Below are 18886 nucleotides of genomic sequence, written 5' to 3'. Positions count from 1 at the left end.
TCTTTCCAAACGTGTGGGTGTTTCTCTGTGGCTGTGTACATAAAATTTCTCTCAGGAGCCTTAGGGGTTGTGTACGTGGCAGTCAAACACAGATTGAAGTTTTCACTTAATTATTGCATATTTGTCACCGGCGTCAAAAGTTTGCTTGTATCGACTTTGCAAGCGGGTTTCGGGTGTGCTGCAGCCGAGGGCAGGGGGGCTTTTTAAGCCTAAAGAGTTTGTGAATGTTACTTGACCTGTCTCTGTGCTGCTGAGACCACTTTGATAACAAATGGATCAATACCTCGCTGTTTGTGTAGAGGTGTCTTAAGTGCTATTGTCGTCTGCTTGCAGCTCTGACAAAGCAATTATTGCCGTAGGAGTGGTGGGTTTTACACGTGCTGACCATTAGCCACTGTCAGATCACCCCGGCTTTTAAGGAAAGCAGCAAATGTCACTTATTACAGTGGCACTAACTCGGTCCTCTGTGGTTAAGGGACTGTTAATAATTCCATTATCAAGCTGCTACTTTCTGGGACATCTGGCACTTCCTACAGAACCGGTGGCTTAACTTTTCTGTAAGAGTATATAACCAGTGACACCTGCTACTGTCACCAGAGTGTCCCCTCTTGTCTCCTCTGCATTGGTTAAGCCCACGGTGTGCTCGTTACAGGCCCAGCATTGTCATTTTTAGTGATTGACACTAGTAAAAATAAAAATCAGTAGCAAAGTCAAATGAAGGCTCTAGAGAAAATGGGATTCTGGCATCTCAGTGAGTCCACTTCTTCTTTCATCATCTCCTGTCCCCTTCCTCCCCCACAGCACAGCCCTTTGTTTTTCCACCTTGCCTTTTGATTCCATAAAACCGCCTCCCACCTCTCTCTCAAACCGAGAAGGGTGGCAGGTCTCACACCATGTCAGTGCCCACCACGGGAGGCACTGGCTGCTTGGAGAAGAGGAAGAAGCTGGAGACAGCACTGTGAGGAAGATGGCCACAGCAAGCCTCCCCCAGCCGAGTGACCTGAGCCTGCTGTCACCCCCTCATACCCAGCTAGCTCATGCTTGCTTTGCAGTCCCTGCAGGGGTTTCTAGGGAGGAGAGGGCTCCTGGCTGTTCAGTACCTTCCCCAGCGGTACAAGAAGAGGCCAGCTTTGCTGTGCTTAAGGAACATGGCCTCACCAGTGGCAAAGAGACATCGGCTGGGTTATTCTCAGCAGCCCTCAAGGGCTTTTGAATAACTTTTATTTTAGAGCAGCCCCTGGGCTGCTTTAGCTTTCACTAAGGCCTCTGTGACCAGCGGGGTTCACAAGAGAGGAGAAACAGCGGCATACCACATCCTTCCATACCCACTCCTCTCCTTTCCCCATCCAGCTTGATCCAGCCACCATGTCGGACTAGGGGTATGTACAGTGGTGGCCCTTCTGTTCTGCATAATTGCCTGAGGCAGGTAATTAACAACACAAGGGTGCTGGTAATGAAGGAAAAAGCAAATGTTGAAATTGCAGCCGGTTTATTGTGGTGCAAGATGTTAATTAAAAAAAGGCTGGTGCTTTGTGTCAGTCCTACCCTTAGGAAAAAAGGGCTGCGTTGCTGCAAGTGTCGCGCTCCCGCTTAACCAGCAACAGCAAATGAAGTTTAAATTCCCTGGACTATCAGCTTCTTGCAGTGTGAACTCCTTGCAGTGCAACCAGCCAGCAGTATTCGCTCGCAGATCTACCCATAGCTCACAGCGGTACCCCAACCACGGGCAGCCCATTCAGGCTGCTGGGATAACTTCTAAAATGCTTTGTTTGCGTTGCAGGTGTGCCAATGTTATCCGTGCAACCCAAAGGGAAGCAGAAGGGCTGTGCCGGCTGCAACCGGAAGATCAAGGACCGGTACCTGCTGAAGGCTCTGGATAAGTATTGGCATGAAGACTGTCTAAAGTGTGCCTGCTGTGACTGTCGTCTTGGAGAGGTTGGATCAACTCTTTACACAAAAGCAAATCTCATTCTTTGCCGCAGAGATTACCTGAGGTAAATAGAGGAACGTACTGTGGGCTCTTCCCAAAGCCTCTCAGTGTGTTGCCAGCTGTTTGTCATCTTAAACCTCTGCTATGAAAACAAATCCTTGTGCATGGTCAGCCCTGCCCAGACGGGTTTGGAGTTTCTTCCTCTAAGCATGGCATTTTATTTGCACTTGGTGTAGTTTGTAGTCAGGGAGGTGGAATTCTATCTTTAGGGCAAGGGAGGAAGAGGACATTACTTAACTCTTTATTATTATGAACCCACAAGAACAAACAATGCTTGGAAAAGATTAGGAAAAGACTGTTAATTCTCTTGCATGTCTTTGATGTTATGCTCCTGCATATTGACTGAGACCTGAACAAACCTTTACATTTTCTTTTTCAGTGATAGCTTTTTAGTTAGACTTCTAGGGCTTATATTGAGTAAGGTTCCTCCCAAGGCACTCTTGTCTCTTCCCTAAGTAAACAGAGCAAAACACTCCAAAATTACAGATCAACTTCAAAATTCTTTTCTTCGTGAGTATGTCTGCAGAGACCTTCACTAGCTCTGAGATAGAACTACCCTGACAGTGTGTCTGCAATGCATAACAACACATGGGGGTTTTTGCCTGGTGTCTATGAGAATTCTGTACAAAATACCTTATATAAACACAAATGAGTTTTACTAAGACAGCAGGCCTAATGCAAACGTTCTTATGAGGGTCACACTGCAAAACACTGCATTTTGCTTTGGTTTTCCCCTGGAAGAATGTACTTGATCTCCAGCTAATGTGTTATTTTTCCTAAAGCAAAGCACTGATAGCATTTCCCATGTAACCGCCACCAGCAAACACATCTGAAGCAAAAGAAAAACAACACGCTGTTTTAAGATGGGGAGGTAAAATGCCTCTAACCTCGTGGTGCCAGAGGCTGGCTAGATTAGCCTCAATGACCAGATGCTTCAGGTGTTATAATGTAAAACATATCCCTGAAAATCTTTAGTAAATATTTTCTTAGTAAACTTGAACAAAGAAGTTTGTCCTCCTAAAGAAGAGACATTAAGCACTGAGCCAAATAGAAGAAATAAGTCTGTGAGCTGCCACCTTGCTTTTCAGCCAGGCAGGGAACGAGAGCACTCTGCCCACATGGGGATCTTTGTTGCTGTTTGAGCTGAAACTCTCCAGGGCTCACATGAAATGTCTTGGCTGCAGTTCTGCCACACGGGCAGCAGGCGCAGGTCCCCACAGGGAGAGGTGGGATGCATCCCCTAAACGTAAGTGAGGAAAGCTTGGGTAAGGGTGGAACACAGCTGAAGGGAAAAGACAAGTTAAGCAGCCTGTGGAAAGGGTGCAGGAAGGAAAGAGTCAACTATCTTCACTATCACGAAGTATTTTTTGTACCTTGCTATAAGTCTGAGTATTTACTAATGCCACCATTCACTTGCTGTAGAAGTGTCCTTAATCCTGTCTGTGCTATGCTGAAAAAACCGAGCTCCAGAAGGTTCTCTAACACACAGGTTTCTAACCTCAAATTCGCATTTTGGTTCTTCACTGACCCTCCGCCAGTTCAGCTGTACTCTTTCTGTGTTAGGGACATAATTCTGACGTGCCAATGAAGTATATAACAGCTTTTGATCTTCCTTTGTTCAGAATTGCGTAATTTCTTTCCATCATAGCATCACAATTGGGTCACACAAGGTACTAATCACGAGGACCCCAAAAACCTCTCAGGAGAGCTTCTTCCAGGAATAGTCTTCCTTCCAGAAAGCACAGGCTGCATTAATTTCTGGAGTGTTTCTTTATGCTTTATCTTTTTTATCTTTTCTTCATCTTTATCTTGCTTGTGTCCAGCTTGCCAGGCAATCCAGGTCTCTCCATCAGTCATCCTCCTCCTCATTATTTATCACTTCTCTAGACTTTGTCATTTGTGCACTTGATAAACAGTGTTGTGTGTGTTGGTTTGGGGTTTTTTTACATCTGACCTGAAAGATAGGTGTTCGGCATTATTCTACATGTTACAGAACCCTACTAGAATACTCAGCTGGGCAGCGATTCCCATCTACGTTTGCTTTTCAGACCTATGAGCTACCCCACGTTTTGTCTGTTTAATAAGCACCTCATTGACTTTGGTTTGTTCTAGTTTCATAGCAAAAACTATGTGCAGCATCAAATCGGACACATTAAAGTGCCAAAGGAGAGCAGTACTGATGCTGTTAAACTTAGAAGAACCTTTTTATCACTGCAGTTGTAAAGCATTTATTTCTTTCCTTGGTTTATCCTGAGAATGCAGCTTTGAGGTGGAAAAGCTCAATCTGTGCTCTTCTCACGGGCCCCCCAGATGACACAACTTTCTGGGGCATGCAAGAAGCCTGTGCTAGAGATGGGGGAGAAGCCAGGACTTGCAGACCCCAGGAAACAGCCCGCGTCCCGTCTTTGAGAAAAGAGGGCACTTCATGACATGAAATGTGGAAGGCAACATCTGGGGCTAGTGTTTGACTGCTGTGACAGAAGCCGCATGGACGCAGCAGTTAAACATGGTCTCCGAAACAACGTTGTTCTGTGCCTGAAGGGGGTCTCGTAGCCCCCCTGCCTCCATTTGTTGGGTTAGAATAATTCCCAGCCCACCAAGAGGGGAGTCTGTTGCTCTTTGTGCAGCTTGGTTGAATTGTGGAGGGAAGGCTCATGTGGCCTTTACTTTAAATATTTTTCTCCTGTCTGAATTTGGTCCGTTATAATAGCTTGGACCATGAGAAATATTTCTTTCTTGGTTTTTGTTGGGAAGAATATGATTGTCATGTCCCAGGAAATCATACCTGGGAGGCTTAGGTAGGAAGGAATAACATTAATTCTGTAACGCTGCTGTTAACTAGTGTTCAGCTGTTCGGCCAGCTTTGCAGGTATGAGGTTTTGTGTTCTTGCTAATGAATAAATTTAGGTTTATACTATTTTTGGGGGGGTTCTGCTGAACTCCTGGGTTCTGTTCTCCCTGATGTTAAGGAACGCTTTTAGTGTCCTAGGATAGGAATAAGGGCATTGCTATGCAGTCCCAAATTTTATGGAAGTATAAAGTAATTTTTTTTACTTTAAAACATCTTCTGTTGCCTTCTACACATAGCATTTATTTCACTCTCAATTTTAACTGTTAGTTCTATTAATAGAAGAAAAGAAGGTTGCCATCACCACCTTTTCTACTATCTGTTCGCTCCTGGCAATTTGAATTTTTTCTTCTTGGAGAATTACCCATTCCCATCATTATACAATTTCTTCACTTTTATAGTTTTAGAGCTTCTATCCACACCCTTTTTTTCCTCATTAAACATCTCACAGTATTTGTTCTACTAGTCAAATTTCATCAGAATTTGTTCCTAAAAATAAGTTTTCATATTTCACACTGTGCTCACACCATAAAGGGAGTAAGTAATTTATCTGGAGGATGGTCAAAGGAATTTATTGTTGGCCGCTTCTTCTGTATGCCTTTGAATAAGAACAGGGTGAATATTGCACTGATATTTAGCAGGTCAACCATTATGTGAAAAATTAAAAGCTAGACTGATTCTGCACCCGTAAATATAAATATATGAACCTTTTATATCTGAAGTCCAAAAGGGATATTGCTGTGTAGTGACTAGGAGAAAAAAAAAAAAAAAGTGTTTCATAATCTCTTTATAGACCAGCGTTGCTTCCAATTTGCCTGTGAGCTGATGGTGTCGTTTGGGAACACGTGCTTCACTGCCCCGCGAGGCGTGCTGTCCCCTCTGCTCGCTGGGGCTGCCCCGGCTGCAGGGACCCCACCGCCACTGCCCCACGCCAGGCCCCCTTGCCTCGGCGCTGCGGAGGCAGCAATGTATAGGTGCTTCCCTATAGGCAGCAGGGGCTCCTGGGATATTTGGGGCAGCTTCGAAGTTCAGCTGAAGCGGCAGTTAAACCGCAGGTCTGGAACCCTGCTGGTGCCACCCCTCCTGCGGGCGGGTGTCGCGGGGCTGCAGACCCCGCAGGGATCGGGGGGCAGGGGCGAGCTTGTGGCCATTGGCGTGGGACAGGAGCGTGGGCGCTGCCATCCCAGCGTTGCTTCGGAGCCGGCTCCATGCGAGTGTGCTGGTCCTCCGTGGGTTTTTAGAAGAAATCTTTCAAGTGCGTTTCAGAAGCTGCTAGCGGAGCGTAGCCTGCTCGTTCGTTTCAAAAGATAAACTGTCGTCATTGCTTGTGAAGGAACATTTGTTAACCTTCACATTTCATAAAACACTTTCTTGCTCATTTTTTAATCATGAAAGATGAAATTTGATCTCGAGTTGTTATCCTTGCGGTATCACCTCAGTCTCCAGCTGTGTCTAGATGTATCTTTCAATACATTTGGTCTGAGCAAATAGATTTACCGTTTGTTTCATAATCACGGTTGCAGCGCTCCAACCTCTAATTATTTTTGATAAGCAAATGCTATTGAAGAAACTGCTTCTGGGACAGAGAAGCTTAGCCCGCAGCCCGTCTGGCTTCTCGCAGCCCCCCCCCAGCACTGTGTTTGTTCCTGGGCGTAATTAAACATTCACCAGGCTCCAGTTCACAGGGACGGTTTGGGTGTTGCATCAGGATTTCCTGGGAGGAACTGACAACTTAAATTTCACTGTGAAGTGCTGATGAAGAACGTGATTTTTCCTTTTTACTCAGCATGGTGCCCTCACACAAGCAAAGACGAGTCAGGCTCACTTTAACAGGAGCTGAACTGTTGCTTCTGCATGTTTGATATGCTGGTGTTGGGAAAGTTTTTCATCATTTAAACTGATCAGTGCCTTAATTAGACTCCAAAGAAAGCTTGAAACCTGCATTAAAAAATTATGGCAAATCAGTAACGGAGAAGGGCTTTCCAGCAAGCCCTGATACTTGTCTCAGTGGATTTCATGGAAATTCTTTTCACCCCTCTTCCTACGCGGTTTGGCCAGGGCTGCAACCTCAGCACGGCGTCAGCGCTGCAACCCGAGCGTGATGCCAGTGCCTCTGGCAGGTGGAGCAGCCCCGTGCACCCCGTCCAAGGGGCAGAGAGGTCCCAGCAGGACTGCCATCCCCTGGCACTGGCACCCCTCAGCACCGTTAGTATCCACCCTCGGCAGCTCCTGGTATATATATATAGAGAGAGAGAGAGAGAGACGGCACAAGTCAGCTGCCCAGTACTGGGGTTTCCAGTTGTTGGATACTGGTTTTTGCTCTGCTCTGAATGCCCCAGCGGGTTCATTCTGTTAGTGAATCACTTTGGGAGCCCTTTAGATGGAGTGCTCTGTATCTGGCAAACGTGCAGGGTTTCATTTTGTTATGGGATATGAAAAGTGATCTTGCCCAAACGCAGGCGCCCTGCTCTCTGGCACGGGAGGATGCAGGCAAATACCTTCCTTCTGGTGGGTTCCCCAAGTTGGGAGCGAAGGCCCCAAGCCAAGCCATTAAACCACAGCTGGATGTGTAGCAGAAGTCCTCAGGAACTGCAAAGTGCATGCTGCAACTAGCAGAATTTAAGTTCATCTGCCAGAGACACCACCAATACTCTGAATGCAGTCTGCAGAAGCTGCAGCCCCTGTGCAGCAGCAAGGAGAGTCTTTGGAATTGTTTTTCCACTAGAGGAATGTAGCGTGCGTGCACCGAGAGCGTGCCCTGCCTGCTTTTCAAGGGCCACTTTCAGCATAGGGAGGAGAGGTATAAATGCAGTGTGGCTGAACAAATGGTATCTGCTCAGGGTCTAAAATTGTTGCCAAATTGAAGTGCTGTTCCTGCATTGCAAGAGGGAGCGTCTTGCATGCTGTGTAGGATACCCTCACTTGTACACTTGGTATCTATACAGATTAAGGAGGATTAATTAGGCTCAAAATACAATGTGTCTTGGCTACATTGCTGTGCTTTGTGACATTAAAGCACAGATTTTTTTTCTTTGTAGTAGCTGGTCCAGGAGTTTCTCACAGCCCATGCCTTTCAGGATAAACAAGCAATGCTTGGTTTGTTCATTTGCTTCCCTCCCCCCCTTTCTTTTTTTTTTTTTCTTTTTGCCTTCTCCACTACCTCCCAGTGTGGAGGAAAGCTTACGGGGAGTAGTTCTGCCTGGCTGTGGTACAGCAGCATGCCTCTATCACTTTCAACCTTGCAGTTTTCTGACTTGTTTTTAACCTGCCCTAAGAGGACATGGTGGCACGTGTGTTCGTTCAGCAGCGCCAGCCGAGATGGGTTAAGGTCAGCGGCTTCGGTTACACTGTAAGAAAGGCTGGGGCAGCGAAGAGGACTTGGACCTCCACCTGCTGAGAGTCCCAGCCCCGCTGTATCTGCTGAAAACACGGAGGGAGAGACCAAAGGAGTAAAAATAAGTGAAGGTTCAGATGCGTTCTTCAACTGAAAACACAACCCCTTGAGCAACCTTGAAGTTTATGCCCAGTGATCACTGATACATAGTGCAGTCACTTGGCCAGAGGGCTTTTTTTGTACCGCGCTGGTGTTCAGCTCCTCCTGCTATGTTATCCATGAATGCCAAACCCTTTGGCATGCAAGATATAAATTCTTTGGGATTGAACTTGAAGTCTTCATGAGAGGACAGCTTGACCAAGTTCATTAGTATCAAAATGCATATAATTTCCTTCAGCTGACATGACTTCCCACTGCAGCACTGGCAACGGTGTCCTGGATGGGAGGGTGCACCAGCTAATACGTGTTTATATTTACTGTGCTGAGACGCCTATTGCTAAGGTTTTCTCTGAGTATTACACGAAGGCTGATTACAGGGAAGTCGAGAACCTCGAGTCTGAATTTGCTTTTAAGCTTATTCTTTTTATTTTTTTTTAAGTGATGTTCAGGCCTTTCCTGCAATTATTGGCATATTCAGTGCTTTGGTCAAATCAGACTTGTAGCTCAGCATATTTCTAATATCCGCAGATAGGAAAAATACTGATTGCAAGCTGTTAAGAGTCCTTACTGGATGACTAGTTGTTGATTTGTTTCAAATGCTAGGGGCAAAACCTTCTCATGACGAGTGTCAGGTACGTAAAGCAAATATTGTTCTACAGCAGGTCCTGATGAAGCTAGGATATAATAGCCAGCAGGCATATAGGGAGGCTGTATGGGAAAACCTATGTCACCTCCTAGCTGGAGAGGATATGAGCCCGGGGTTCGGTAGCTCTTCAAAAACTATATTCAGATAATCTGGGTATAAAAATATACAGAGAAATATGTAGCTGTACACGATATCTACAAACGTAGATATTTATCTGTAGATAAGCGGTCCTCTTTCAACTCACAATTCTTACCTTTCAGGGTTGATAAAGCCTCTTGTTTTGGGGAATTATCAGTCTCAACTCAGCTGTTTAATTTTGAACTTGTCTTGTTTAAAAAAAAAATCCAGTTGATGCTTGCAAGCTATCCTTTCTGTACCACTCATAATTTGTAACTGCCTGTCCTGGTTCCTCTTTTTTGTCTCCTGGGAGGTCAACAGCTCAAAAATTTTCACTCTTTCTGTGGAAAGAAGATTTTCTCCCTATTTCTGGATCATAAACTGCTAGCTAGCCAGACACCAGGCTAGGGAGAGGAGAACAACTGGGGACTCTTTCCTTGTAGGCAATGACTAAAACAGATTGTTGTTTCTCGTGGTGACAGAAATAGGCAATCAGGTTCTCAGTTTAGCCATCCTGCACATTTTGGTCAGAAAGGAAAAATCTGTTAAAAGGTGCTAAACTTAATGTGTTCATATGAGCAGCATCTTACTGTTTTGCCTACAGTAAGGACCCTTGACCATTCTTTTTTCCCCCCAAACCTGCAGGGTGCTGTGACTTTACTACAGTTTGAATTAACTTCAGGTGTATTCACGGAGCTGATGAGGTCTAGATCATCATGCAGAAGACTACTCTTTAGCCCAGGCAAGACTACATAAAAAGCATCCTTCAACAGTTGCCTACTGCTTCCAGGAGTGCTCCCTCCTTTTCTCATTAATTCATTTGCATTCACTGCTGCTCCTGTATGCCAATTAGCTTTAATTTTTACTATACACACTGACATCAATGGCCAATGAGAACAGCGCGTAGCAGCGTTTTTAGTGTGCCTATAAACTACAGAAAATTGTCCTTGGACAAACTCCTGCTTTTAGACTGGCTGACAATAGACATGGTTAAGTTCAGGCTAAGAGCCATTAAACATAATTGCTACCACAGGGTAAAAGTTTAATTGTGCTAAATTTTAAATCTGCATAGTCTATGCTTATTTACAAGCTGGCTAGGTCTTCCTGTTACATAAGGGGGGATAAATCTGTACTCTAAAAACTGTTGCCTTTTAACTTCAAAGGGACATGGGGGAAAAAAAAGGGGGTTTTAGAAGCAGCAAAACAACTCCAAACTGGACCCTTTCTGTATTTCCAGCTTCTTTTATGCCTATGGCTGCAAGCTGGTAAGTAGATGCTGAGCATCTTTGATAGATTTTTCTAATTTGCTTCAACTTTGTGTGCGTGAATGTGTGAGAGAGTGTTGCATCTGCTGTGAAGGTGTCTGGGGGACAGAATGCAGATCGGTTTGTTCATGTGGGGTTATTTTAAATTTAACCACAGATGGGGCTTGGGGTGGAAGATTTGCTTCCTGCTCCTTGTCTTCTCTCCCTCCTCCGATAACGTTAAGCTCCCCACCTCAGAAAGTTTCAGCTCAAGTAGCTTCTGGGTAAGTAGGTATCAGAGGTGGCAGGGTTTTTTACAAGCAAACAAAAAAGGCAAAAGCCTGTGTTCATTTTGCTTTTTCTTCCAGCAGATTTAAAAAAAAAATAATAATCATGTTCACTGAGCTACAAGTTACAGGGTATTTTTAGAAGCATGGTGAATATACAGGGCTCTAAATCACTCTCTGAAAAGCAGATTAAAATTAGGAAGTGCTAGAATAAGTGTGAAGTGTTCATCTGTTGGGAAAGGGAGGGTATGGAGGACTGTGAAACTTGATAGAAGAGAAAAAGATTAGCATGCTGCCTAGCTGGAAGCTATGTTTATGTAGACATTAGAAGGCAACACGATTTCAGCTGGACAGAACATAAGCTTCAGATCTTATGCAAACAGTCAAAGCTGTTTAACAATTGGTTTACCCCCAAACCCCCTGAAAGGAGACAGGTGAATACGATGCCAAATACATTTTTCATGTTTCTTAAGCTAACTGTTTAAATAGTTAAGTGAACATCTGTCCAAATTTCCCCATCATTTCCATTTAGAAAAGTCTCCTATTTGAAGGCTGAAGAAAAGCGCCTGCTTAACAATGCAAATGGTGCTGTCTGGGGCCCCTTTATTTTGTTTAATCTAGATTGAGCTTCACACAACTGTGATGCTAATGAATAATGGATATTTTATACTTGTGCATGTAGCAGTGCTGGGCACAGAGCAAATCTAGGATTAACCTCCCAGTTTCCCTGCCGAACGTATTGGACTCATTTTTTGAGTTTGCTGTGACTTGGGTACTCTAAAACCAGATGCCTGGGTTTACCAAACATAGCAAAACCCCAGCGAAAGCTGTCAGGTTTTGCTGTGCCCAAGTGAAGTACCGTAGAAGGGGGCAGCTACACTGGGGGAGAGAGGGAGAGAGGGATGTCTGCGTTAACGGCGTGATTTGCGAGCAGGTGCTGCGTGAGAGCCAGGGCATTTCAGGGTGGAGACCTGTACACTTCTCAGTGCCACATTTTTCCAGTCGGGTCTGCTGGCGTTGGGCAGCCAGGCACCGTGCTCAGCTGCCTCCTCTTCCTGCCTGCACGCAGGAGCAAGCTGGGGGCAGCTTGCAGGCAGAACGGGGCCACCCCATTACTGGTTACGTGGTCCGAGTTTGCCAGTGCAAACCATATAGCTGGGGTTTTGCTCTGCCTTTCAGCCCTCGTGTGACGGAGCCGGAGGGGCAGACGTTTTGGTAGTCCCTTTGCAGTTTTTCTGTCTTGCACAAATGTTTCTGTTTGGTTTGCGTAGTTTAGCTTGCAGGGAAAAGGTAGTGCTGTTTCTTCCTAGGGAGTCTTGGGGTTTTCCAGCCGAGCCTAATGAAAGATCACTGATACCACTCCTAATGAAAAGTAAGGGTAACCTTTTCTGTCTTTGGGAGCATGGCGCTGTGGGAGGGTGGGAGAGCTGTGTGGAGGTTTCTGTAACATTGCTGGGTGTTTTAATTCACAATTACTGGCCAGTAATAATTAGTATTGATTAGCTTGGCAAATTGCAGGTTTAGAAATTGGTTATAGATTTTCCTGATGCTTCTCATCTATGTGGTGGGGAATCAGCCAGAACCAATGGCTTGAAACAAACTGTGAGCCCAAATCCGTCTGCGGGCAGCGACGCGTTGCACGCACAGAGCTAATGGTCAGCAGGAACCGTACGTCTTGAGGCTCGTCGCCCCCAGAATACCGTTTTTATCATCTCCAAAGCAAAGTAACTAACTGTGTGCATATTGACCCCGGTCTTGGGTGAAACTTGGTTTTGTCGTCCTGTTGATTCGAGGCCCAGTTGGTTCCCGTGGCTGTAACGCTGCAGTGGCATGCTGCCCATGGGGTTCACAGGGGTCTGCAGGGGCATCTTGGAGAAGGGGGCTGGGGGAGGGATGCTGCAGCCTTGGTTGAGTCCCCCAGCGGGAGCTGTAACAGCAGCAGACATCTGGGGAGACAGATAGTGAAAGCCAAGATGAAAATGGCAAAGCTTCCAGTGCTGAAGGGCTGTCCTCGAGGAGCGGGGAGCTGAAGTGGAACGGCTGAGCATGCTGTTCGGGCCACGGTGGAAGGGCTTAGCTGGCTCCCGGGAGGGACATGGAGGTGGGAGGAGGGGGGACCAGCCAGGGAGGAGGGCTGGCACTCTGAGATGCCTTGCAAAATGCTGGTGTACTCATTGCAAGAGAAATCGTGCTTTTTAGGTTTAAACAGCAGGTGAGTGAGGTTCTTCCCGAGCTACATTATAACGTTGCCTGCCAGGGTTGGCAAAGTTTGCAGGTCTTCAGCGTCTTGTTGCAAGAGGCTGCCAGCTTATCCCCCCGTTAGGCTGCGGCCAAGCGCGGCTGGGGCGAGCGCACGCAGAGGACGGGCGGCTCTGAGCACCTCCCCTACCACTGCGGAGAGGCAGGTAGCTTTTGACTGAAATTTTGTGAGCCCCAAAATAGTGCTCTAAGTGTTTAATGCTTTTCTCCATTAGACAGCAAATTAGCCCTAGGCTCACAAACCAAATGAAGTTTCTTCTCGACAATCGGAGCCTGCTCACCAGGCAGTTTTATCCCAAGTTCCCGCACACTGGTTGGTCAGCGAAATGGAGACTGCAACTTCTATTTATTGGTGCAATACAGTATTTGATACTGCTAATTACACTTAATTAGTCCTTCCACCATTTAATTAAAATGGCTTCTAATGATTGTGCTTCTTTGGCAGGCTCTTTGGTACCACCGGGAATTGTGCTGCCTGCAGTAAACTGATCCCTGCCTTTGAGATGGTGATGAGGGCCAGAGATAATGTTTACCATTTGGACTGCTTTGCCTGTCAGCTCTGCAACCAGCGGTGAGGACGCAGTTATTATACACACAAACACAAACTAATTTATACCTTTGTCTGCAAAACAGTGGACAGGTTTGTTCCGCGCTACCTGTCTGGGGCTCACAGCCTGCTGGTGTGGCTTGGGCTGGCTTATTAGGCTGACCTGGGGGATGCATGTGAGTACCTGTAGCCCCTTTACTGCAAATCCCCGTGGGGCTGGTGGGAGTTCGAGGGTCGAGGGGGAGCACACAGACTGCAGATCTGGCCACGGTTGTACACAGCACAGCTGCTGCTGAATAAAACAAACTGCTTCAGCGTCCCTTCAGGATCTACCCTCTTTGCAGAACATAGACGATGGAGAATGGACCTCCTCTGGCAAACTGACGTTGTTTTGCTTAAACTGGGTTTCTGACAGGCTCAAAACTGGGAATGGCAAAGAAGAAGGAGAAAGAGGAGGGACAAGAAGGGGAAAAATACTCTAGATAAGCCCTTTCCAACACTAGGAACAAATCCCTTTAGTTGTGTAATTAACAGGGGATCTTGGTGGTGAGATTTTGAGTGGGGCTTGTGTATTTCTGCTGGCTTTTACCCAGAGGAAAATGCACATCAAGGGCTATAATAAAGGGTCCCACACAAAGTTTTCAATGGGGCTACCTGTAGCCAGCTGAGTTTGGGGAGGGCTGTGGAAAACCTTCCCAGCACCCTGTTTGTTGGTCCTTGTTGGCAGAATGGAAGCCCACAGAACCAGACATGATACAATGTCACCTTCTGACACATCCAGCTATCCTTGTCCAAGACAGGCCTGAAAGTGCTTGTTGTTCTCACTGCTGGTATAGTTGGGTAGTAGTGACTGCCCAGGGCTCGAGGGCTGGGGTTCCTGTTCTGGACTTGTGGTTGTGTTTCCCAAAGATGAAACTAGGAGGCAATGCTTCATCCCTTGTGCAGGTGTGAGAGAGATGAAAAAACTCATGGGAAGATGGAGAACCTGATCCTCTAAAAGTCGAGCTAAAAGCCCGACTTAAAGATTCATTGCTTGTCCTAGAACAAGAATCACAGTGAGATCTCTAACGAGCCGTATGTGGCACGTGTGTGAATGCAAAGCCCTGCCATCTTTCCCACTGAACTTACAAGACCATGCGAACTGGGGTCTGGTTCTCCTTCCGTGACCTCTGATGGCAGCTTAGTTCATGGGGATGAATGGGGTTGCGGCTGGTTGGTGCCGGGCTATGGAAGCGGAGAATGGGGCGAGCCATTTGTAGCTTGGGTGGCTTTACTCACTCACATCGTTGAAGGCAGAGACGGTGTTTGTTTGAGGTAGAAAACTCCTATTAATATTGGCGGCATCCACCGGTGCGGTGGCAGTGCCGGGGCGGCAGTGACATCTAGTGGCTCCTGGCCCTGGGCTCCTTTCTGGAAGCCACGCTACATCTTTCAGTTGCCCAGTCTTGTTTTGCCACTCTTGAACATGTTCCTGCAACAGCCGTGATGCCCTCTCAGCAGCGTGGTGACTGTCTGCAGAACTAATGCGTTCTCTCCCCAGGACGGTATCTCTTCACCCAGTGGTCATCGCTGGTTGTTGTGGGGTTTGTCTCCAGGCTCAGGAGCGTTGCAGGGGCTGCCAGGCTCAGCCTCAGGCTCGGCTTTCTGCAGCCTGCTGATGGAGGCCAGGCGGGAGAGGGGTGCTCCGGAGGCCACGCCAGTACTCAGGCTCCAGCACCTGCAATGGCCCTTCTGGCGGAGGCAAGTCCCGGCTCTGGGCTGCACAGGCAGGAGTGTTGGGTTGGCTTTGGAGTCTGTAGGATGAGTATTTGTCATCAAACCCCTACTTTACCCTAGCTTCTCTCCTGGAAAAGCCTAGTGCTGCCCAGTTTTCATTCTCAGGATATTTCTTTTAGATTTCACCCTTTACTACAAAGGATCCAAAGCACCTCTCTCCCCCTCTCCCTTCTGCGATTGCCAACGCTGTTCCTGTTGGCAGCGCGAAGTGAGCCTTGCTCTGCCCTTATAATAACCTCCACGTGCTGTCACTGCCTGGCAGGGAAGCGCAGGTAATCGCCCCCTTGTAGCAGATTCACGCTTTGACACTCAAGGGGGTTGCCCAGTTAGGGACGAGCTGAGTTCTTCTGAAATCTGGGCAGAGTAGGCAGCACAGAGCTACGCGTAGATTGTTATTTTGGGCTGAGATCAGAAGGCTATGAAATGTTATGACTTATCCTCTATAGAGATTTTGGCCCCAAAGGGCAGAATGGAAGTGCTCCTGTAACAGACAGCACTGGAAGCTGAACCGAGACCAGTGAGTTGAAATAACCCGAAAGTCAAAATCGCAGAGGTGGATGCCAAAACTAGCTCTGAATCAGAAACCCCACCTTGTTCTTCAGCTATGAAAAGATTTTATGATGATGACCTTTCTCTAGTTCTCTTCCAGCTTACTTGCCCTTCTATAGCTAGACTCTCTGCAGAGTGTTAAATCCATCAGAGCAAAATCTCTAATACTTTTACCAGTGTGCAGTGTTTTCATTAGCTTCATTCTCCAAAACATCAGGTTTGCAGCAAGTCCCACAATGCCACTCAGCCTACCGTGCTTTAAACTGTTGTAAGGTTGACGCTGCTTGTCATAATACTGAACAAAAGTTGGTCGCTGCTGTAACTGGCGAATAGGTCATGGCTTGCAGGAAATCCAGCTACTTGTGTTGCCGTTGTCTAAAATGTGGTTCTGCTTAGAGGAAAATCACTCTATAGAAACGGCAGGGTAGGTTCAGTGCCTGTTGCCTGCTGCTGCCGGCTGGCGCTCAACTGGCCAGAAGTGACAGACCTGCTCAGAGCATGGGGGCCGGTGGCACGGTCCCACAGCTTGCTCTGAAGATTGCTGCGGGCTGGGATGCTTGAGGCTGGGTCTGAAGTTGCCCTGTTCAATCCTCTGTCCCTAGTGGTGAGGCATCAGCTGAAGAGATCCCAGTTTACTGCTGGATTTGCAGGACTGGCAGGCAGAAAGAAATAGTCGCCTTTCCAGTGAATCCAGCCTTCTCTTTCACAGGGTCTCAGGGTACCCCTGCTCTGCATTTTAGTTCCCACGTGCTCATACACACACATGCCCCAACTCCCCAGTTCTCCAGCGCCTCCTTTGGCTCCTCTAGACCCGAACCAGGTTTGGTGAGAGGCAGCTGTTGAGGATGCTGCTGGCAAGATTAATTTTTGCATTTCTCTTCCTGGAGATTTATATTGTACTTAAGGTAGTGATAAATAGCAAAAAAAAGCAAGCAGCTGTGTCTGTTACTTACAGCGAGTAAACCTGCTGGTGGGAAGGTGGTGTTAAGGAGAGTGTGTGCAGTATAGTTTTTAGCATAAAAGCTGTTAATTTAAATTGAGATTAATTTTTAGCTTTTTAATATACAAAAGAAGGTTGAATTTCAGAACTACTAAAGCATGTGCTACAGAGGGAGGAAGACGGCAGGTCTTGAGTGAAACCATATAAAGCGAGAACCAGCACCCAGTTCTCTCTGTACCAACCTGACAAATTGATCAGTTTATTTGCAGGTGTCTGGTTGGAGAAAACTTGTGCCCATGTTGGACCTCTAAAGGAGCTCTAAAATGATCAGTCCTGTTCTTGTAGCAGAGAATATTTGGTTTTATGGAGATGCTCTACCTGAAGCTGCCAGAGTTAAATCAAATCTAGAAAGCATTTTAGAAAAGGAGTAGGCAATGTCCCTGCCTGAAGCTCTGCCTGGGAGCAGAGGGAACGGGCATTTGGGGTCTGCTAGGTCTCCTGAGGATGGGTTCATCTCTGCTGATCTCCTTTCAAAGCCCAGTGAATATTCATCCTGCCAGAAGCTGGTACCCACCCATTCCTCTTGGTTGAGAGCTGCCTCTCGGCGGTGGCCAGGGTGCCTCTGCTTTCAGGGCCGGGGGCTGAGCTCAGGCTTGGCGCTTGGGGCAGGGGCGCAGCCCCGTGCTCCGGTCTGTGGCTGCCCCGCTAGTGTGATGGGCAAAACCCAACCTCCCAGTTGGGTGGAAAGAGCATTATTTGTTATCTTAAGAAGTCAAGATTAGCTTTGATTCTTGAGCAAGCAGGCACAGCAAAGAAACTATTGGCTGTCAATTCACACCTCTCAGATGTTATATATGGAACTTTTTTGACCTTAATGGTCAAATAAAATTGTTAAATACCACAAGCCTCTCTGTCAACTTCAAGACAAACAGAACAATTTACATGGTATATAGAGAGCAGCGCCCTTCGCTCAATGAAGATAAAGGTTAGGAGTCCAGCCACCAGGAAATTTCTATTTATTGTGTAGCACTGTACACAAGGGGATGAGGAAGGACTTAATAGCCAGTCCTTGCCTGGAAATTAGTGTAAATACTGCCTCACCCGAGGGATCCATGGAAATGCGGATACCAGCAGAAACTTCAAATAGTCTCCGTGTAATATCGCCCGTTTGATTTCCCGGTTGTAGGGCTGACACCTCTCGAACGCAGGGACAAATCCCTTAACGGCTCCCGGCCTCCGCCCGCTGCTGGCGTGGGATGTGCAGGGACCGGGACCGGCTCCATGTGCGGGGTGCTGAGCCCCGCGGTGCTGGGCAAAGGGAGGGCAAAACCCCCGCACGTGTGCAGGGAAGGGCAGTGGGGGAGAAGCACCAGGGCTTTCCCCAGGTCCCACCCACCGGCAGAGCTGGAAATCAAACTGGTCCCCGGAGCTGCCTTCAGACCCCAGCAGCCCCCTTCCTGCTCTAAGTTCTGTTCATATTTACACCCATGAATTCTTTTTATCTTCCAGATTCTGTGTGGGAGACAAATTTTTCCTGAAGAACAACATGATCTTGTGTCAGATGGACTATGAGGAAGGGCAGCTGAATGGGAGCTTCGAGTCCCAGGTTCAATAACAAACCCTGCTTCGCTGAAGCACTGTGGGATGGGCGCTCGGCCGCGTGAGCAGCGGGGGTGCCTGTCAGCTTGCCTGCAATATTTTTTTAATTCTTGGTCCAGAGAGGACTATATACATTGTAGTACTTTCCCCCCCAACACAAAGCAGTTACAATTTTAGATGTACAGTTGTGCCTGCTTAGCTGAGCACTGCATTGCCTGTATGTTTGTGAGTTTTTGGGGTCTGGGGGAGGGCTCTGTACAGTCTGTTTTCTGTATATAAACTGGAACATTTATTTTATGAAAAATGTAATGCAATTTTATTACTGGTGTGAATTAAAAATTATGAATGTTTCCTGGTCATCTTTAGTTGTGGTTTGTTCCCCACGTGGTTAAAGCCTGTGTTTCCTGTGCTTGATGTTGAGCAGACTAGTAGAAATACATGCACAGATCCCTGGAAACCGCATGGATAAAAGCAGAGGCAGGAGTTCACACACACACACAAACAGGGGGAAGAAATGCTGCTGCAGAGTTAGACCTCTCCGCTTGAACCGTGCAGAGACTTGCATCCAAAAACCTGCTGTGCTGTACAATG

General features: G+C 47.0%; 1 protein-coding gene across 4 annotated transcripts in view; it reads left to right on the top strand.

Annotated features, from left to right (window-relative positions):
- The window catches only part of LMO1 (LIM domain only 1), a 68575-nt gene extending 49921 nt beyond the window's left edge, over nucleotides 1-18654 (top strand). For all 4 annotated transcript variants that reach the window (XM_037403334.1, XM_037403333.1, XM_037403332.1 and 1 more), the window contains 3 exons: nucleotides 1781-1994; nucleotides 13330-13455; nucleotides 18206-18654. In XM_037403334.1, coding sequence (XP_037259231.1) covers nucleotides 1789-1994; nucleotides 13330-13455; nucleotides 18206-18311 — 438 coding nt within the window. In that variant the 5' untranslated portion in view covers nucleotides 1781-1788 and the 3' untranslated portion in view covers nucleotides 18312-18654. The remainder of the gene's footprint in view (nucleotides 1-1780; nucleotides 1995-13329; nucleotides 13456-18205) is intronic.
- The last annotated feature ends 232 nt before the right edge of the window (nucleotides 18655-18886 follow it).

This window comes from Falco rusticolus, chromosome 10, assembly GCF_015220075.1.
Source record: "Falco rusticolus isolate bFalRus1 chromosome 10, bFalRus1.pri, whole genome shotgun sequence".
NCBI classification, from domain to species: domain Eukaryota; kingdom Metazoa; phylum Chordata; class Aves; order Falconiformes; family Falconidae; genus Falco; species Falco rusticolus.
Note: the sequence above shows the minus strand (reverse complement) of the source record. Positions and strands in the feature narration are given on the sequence as shown.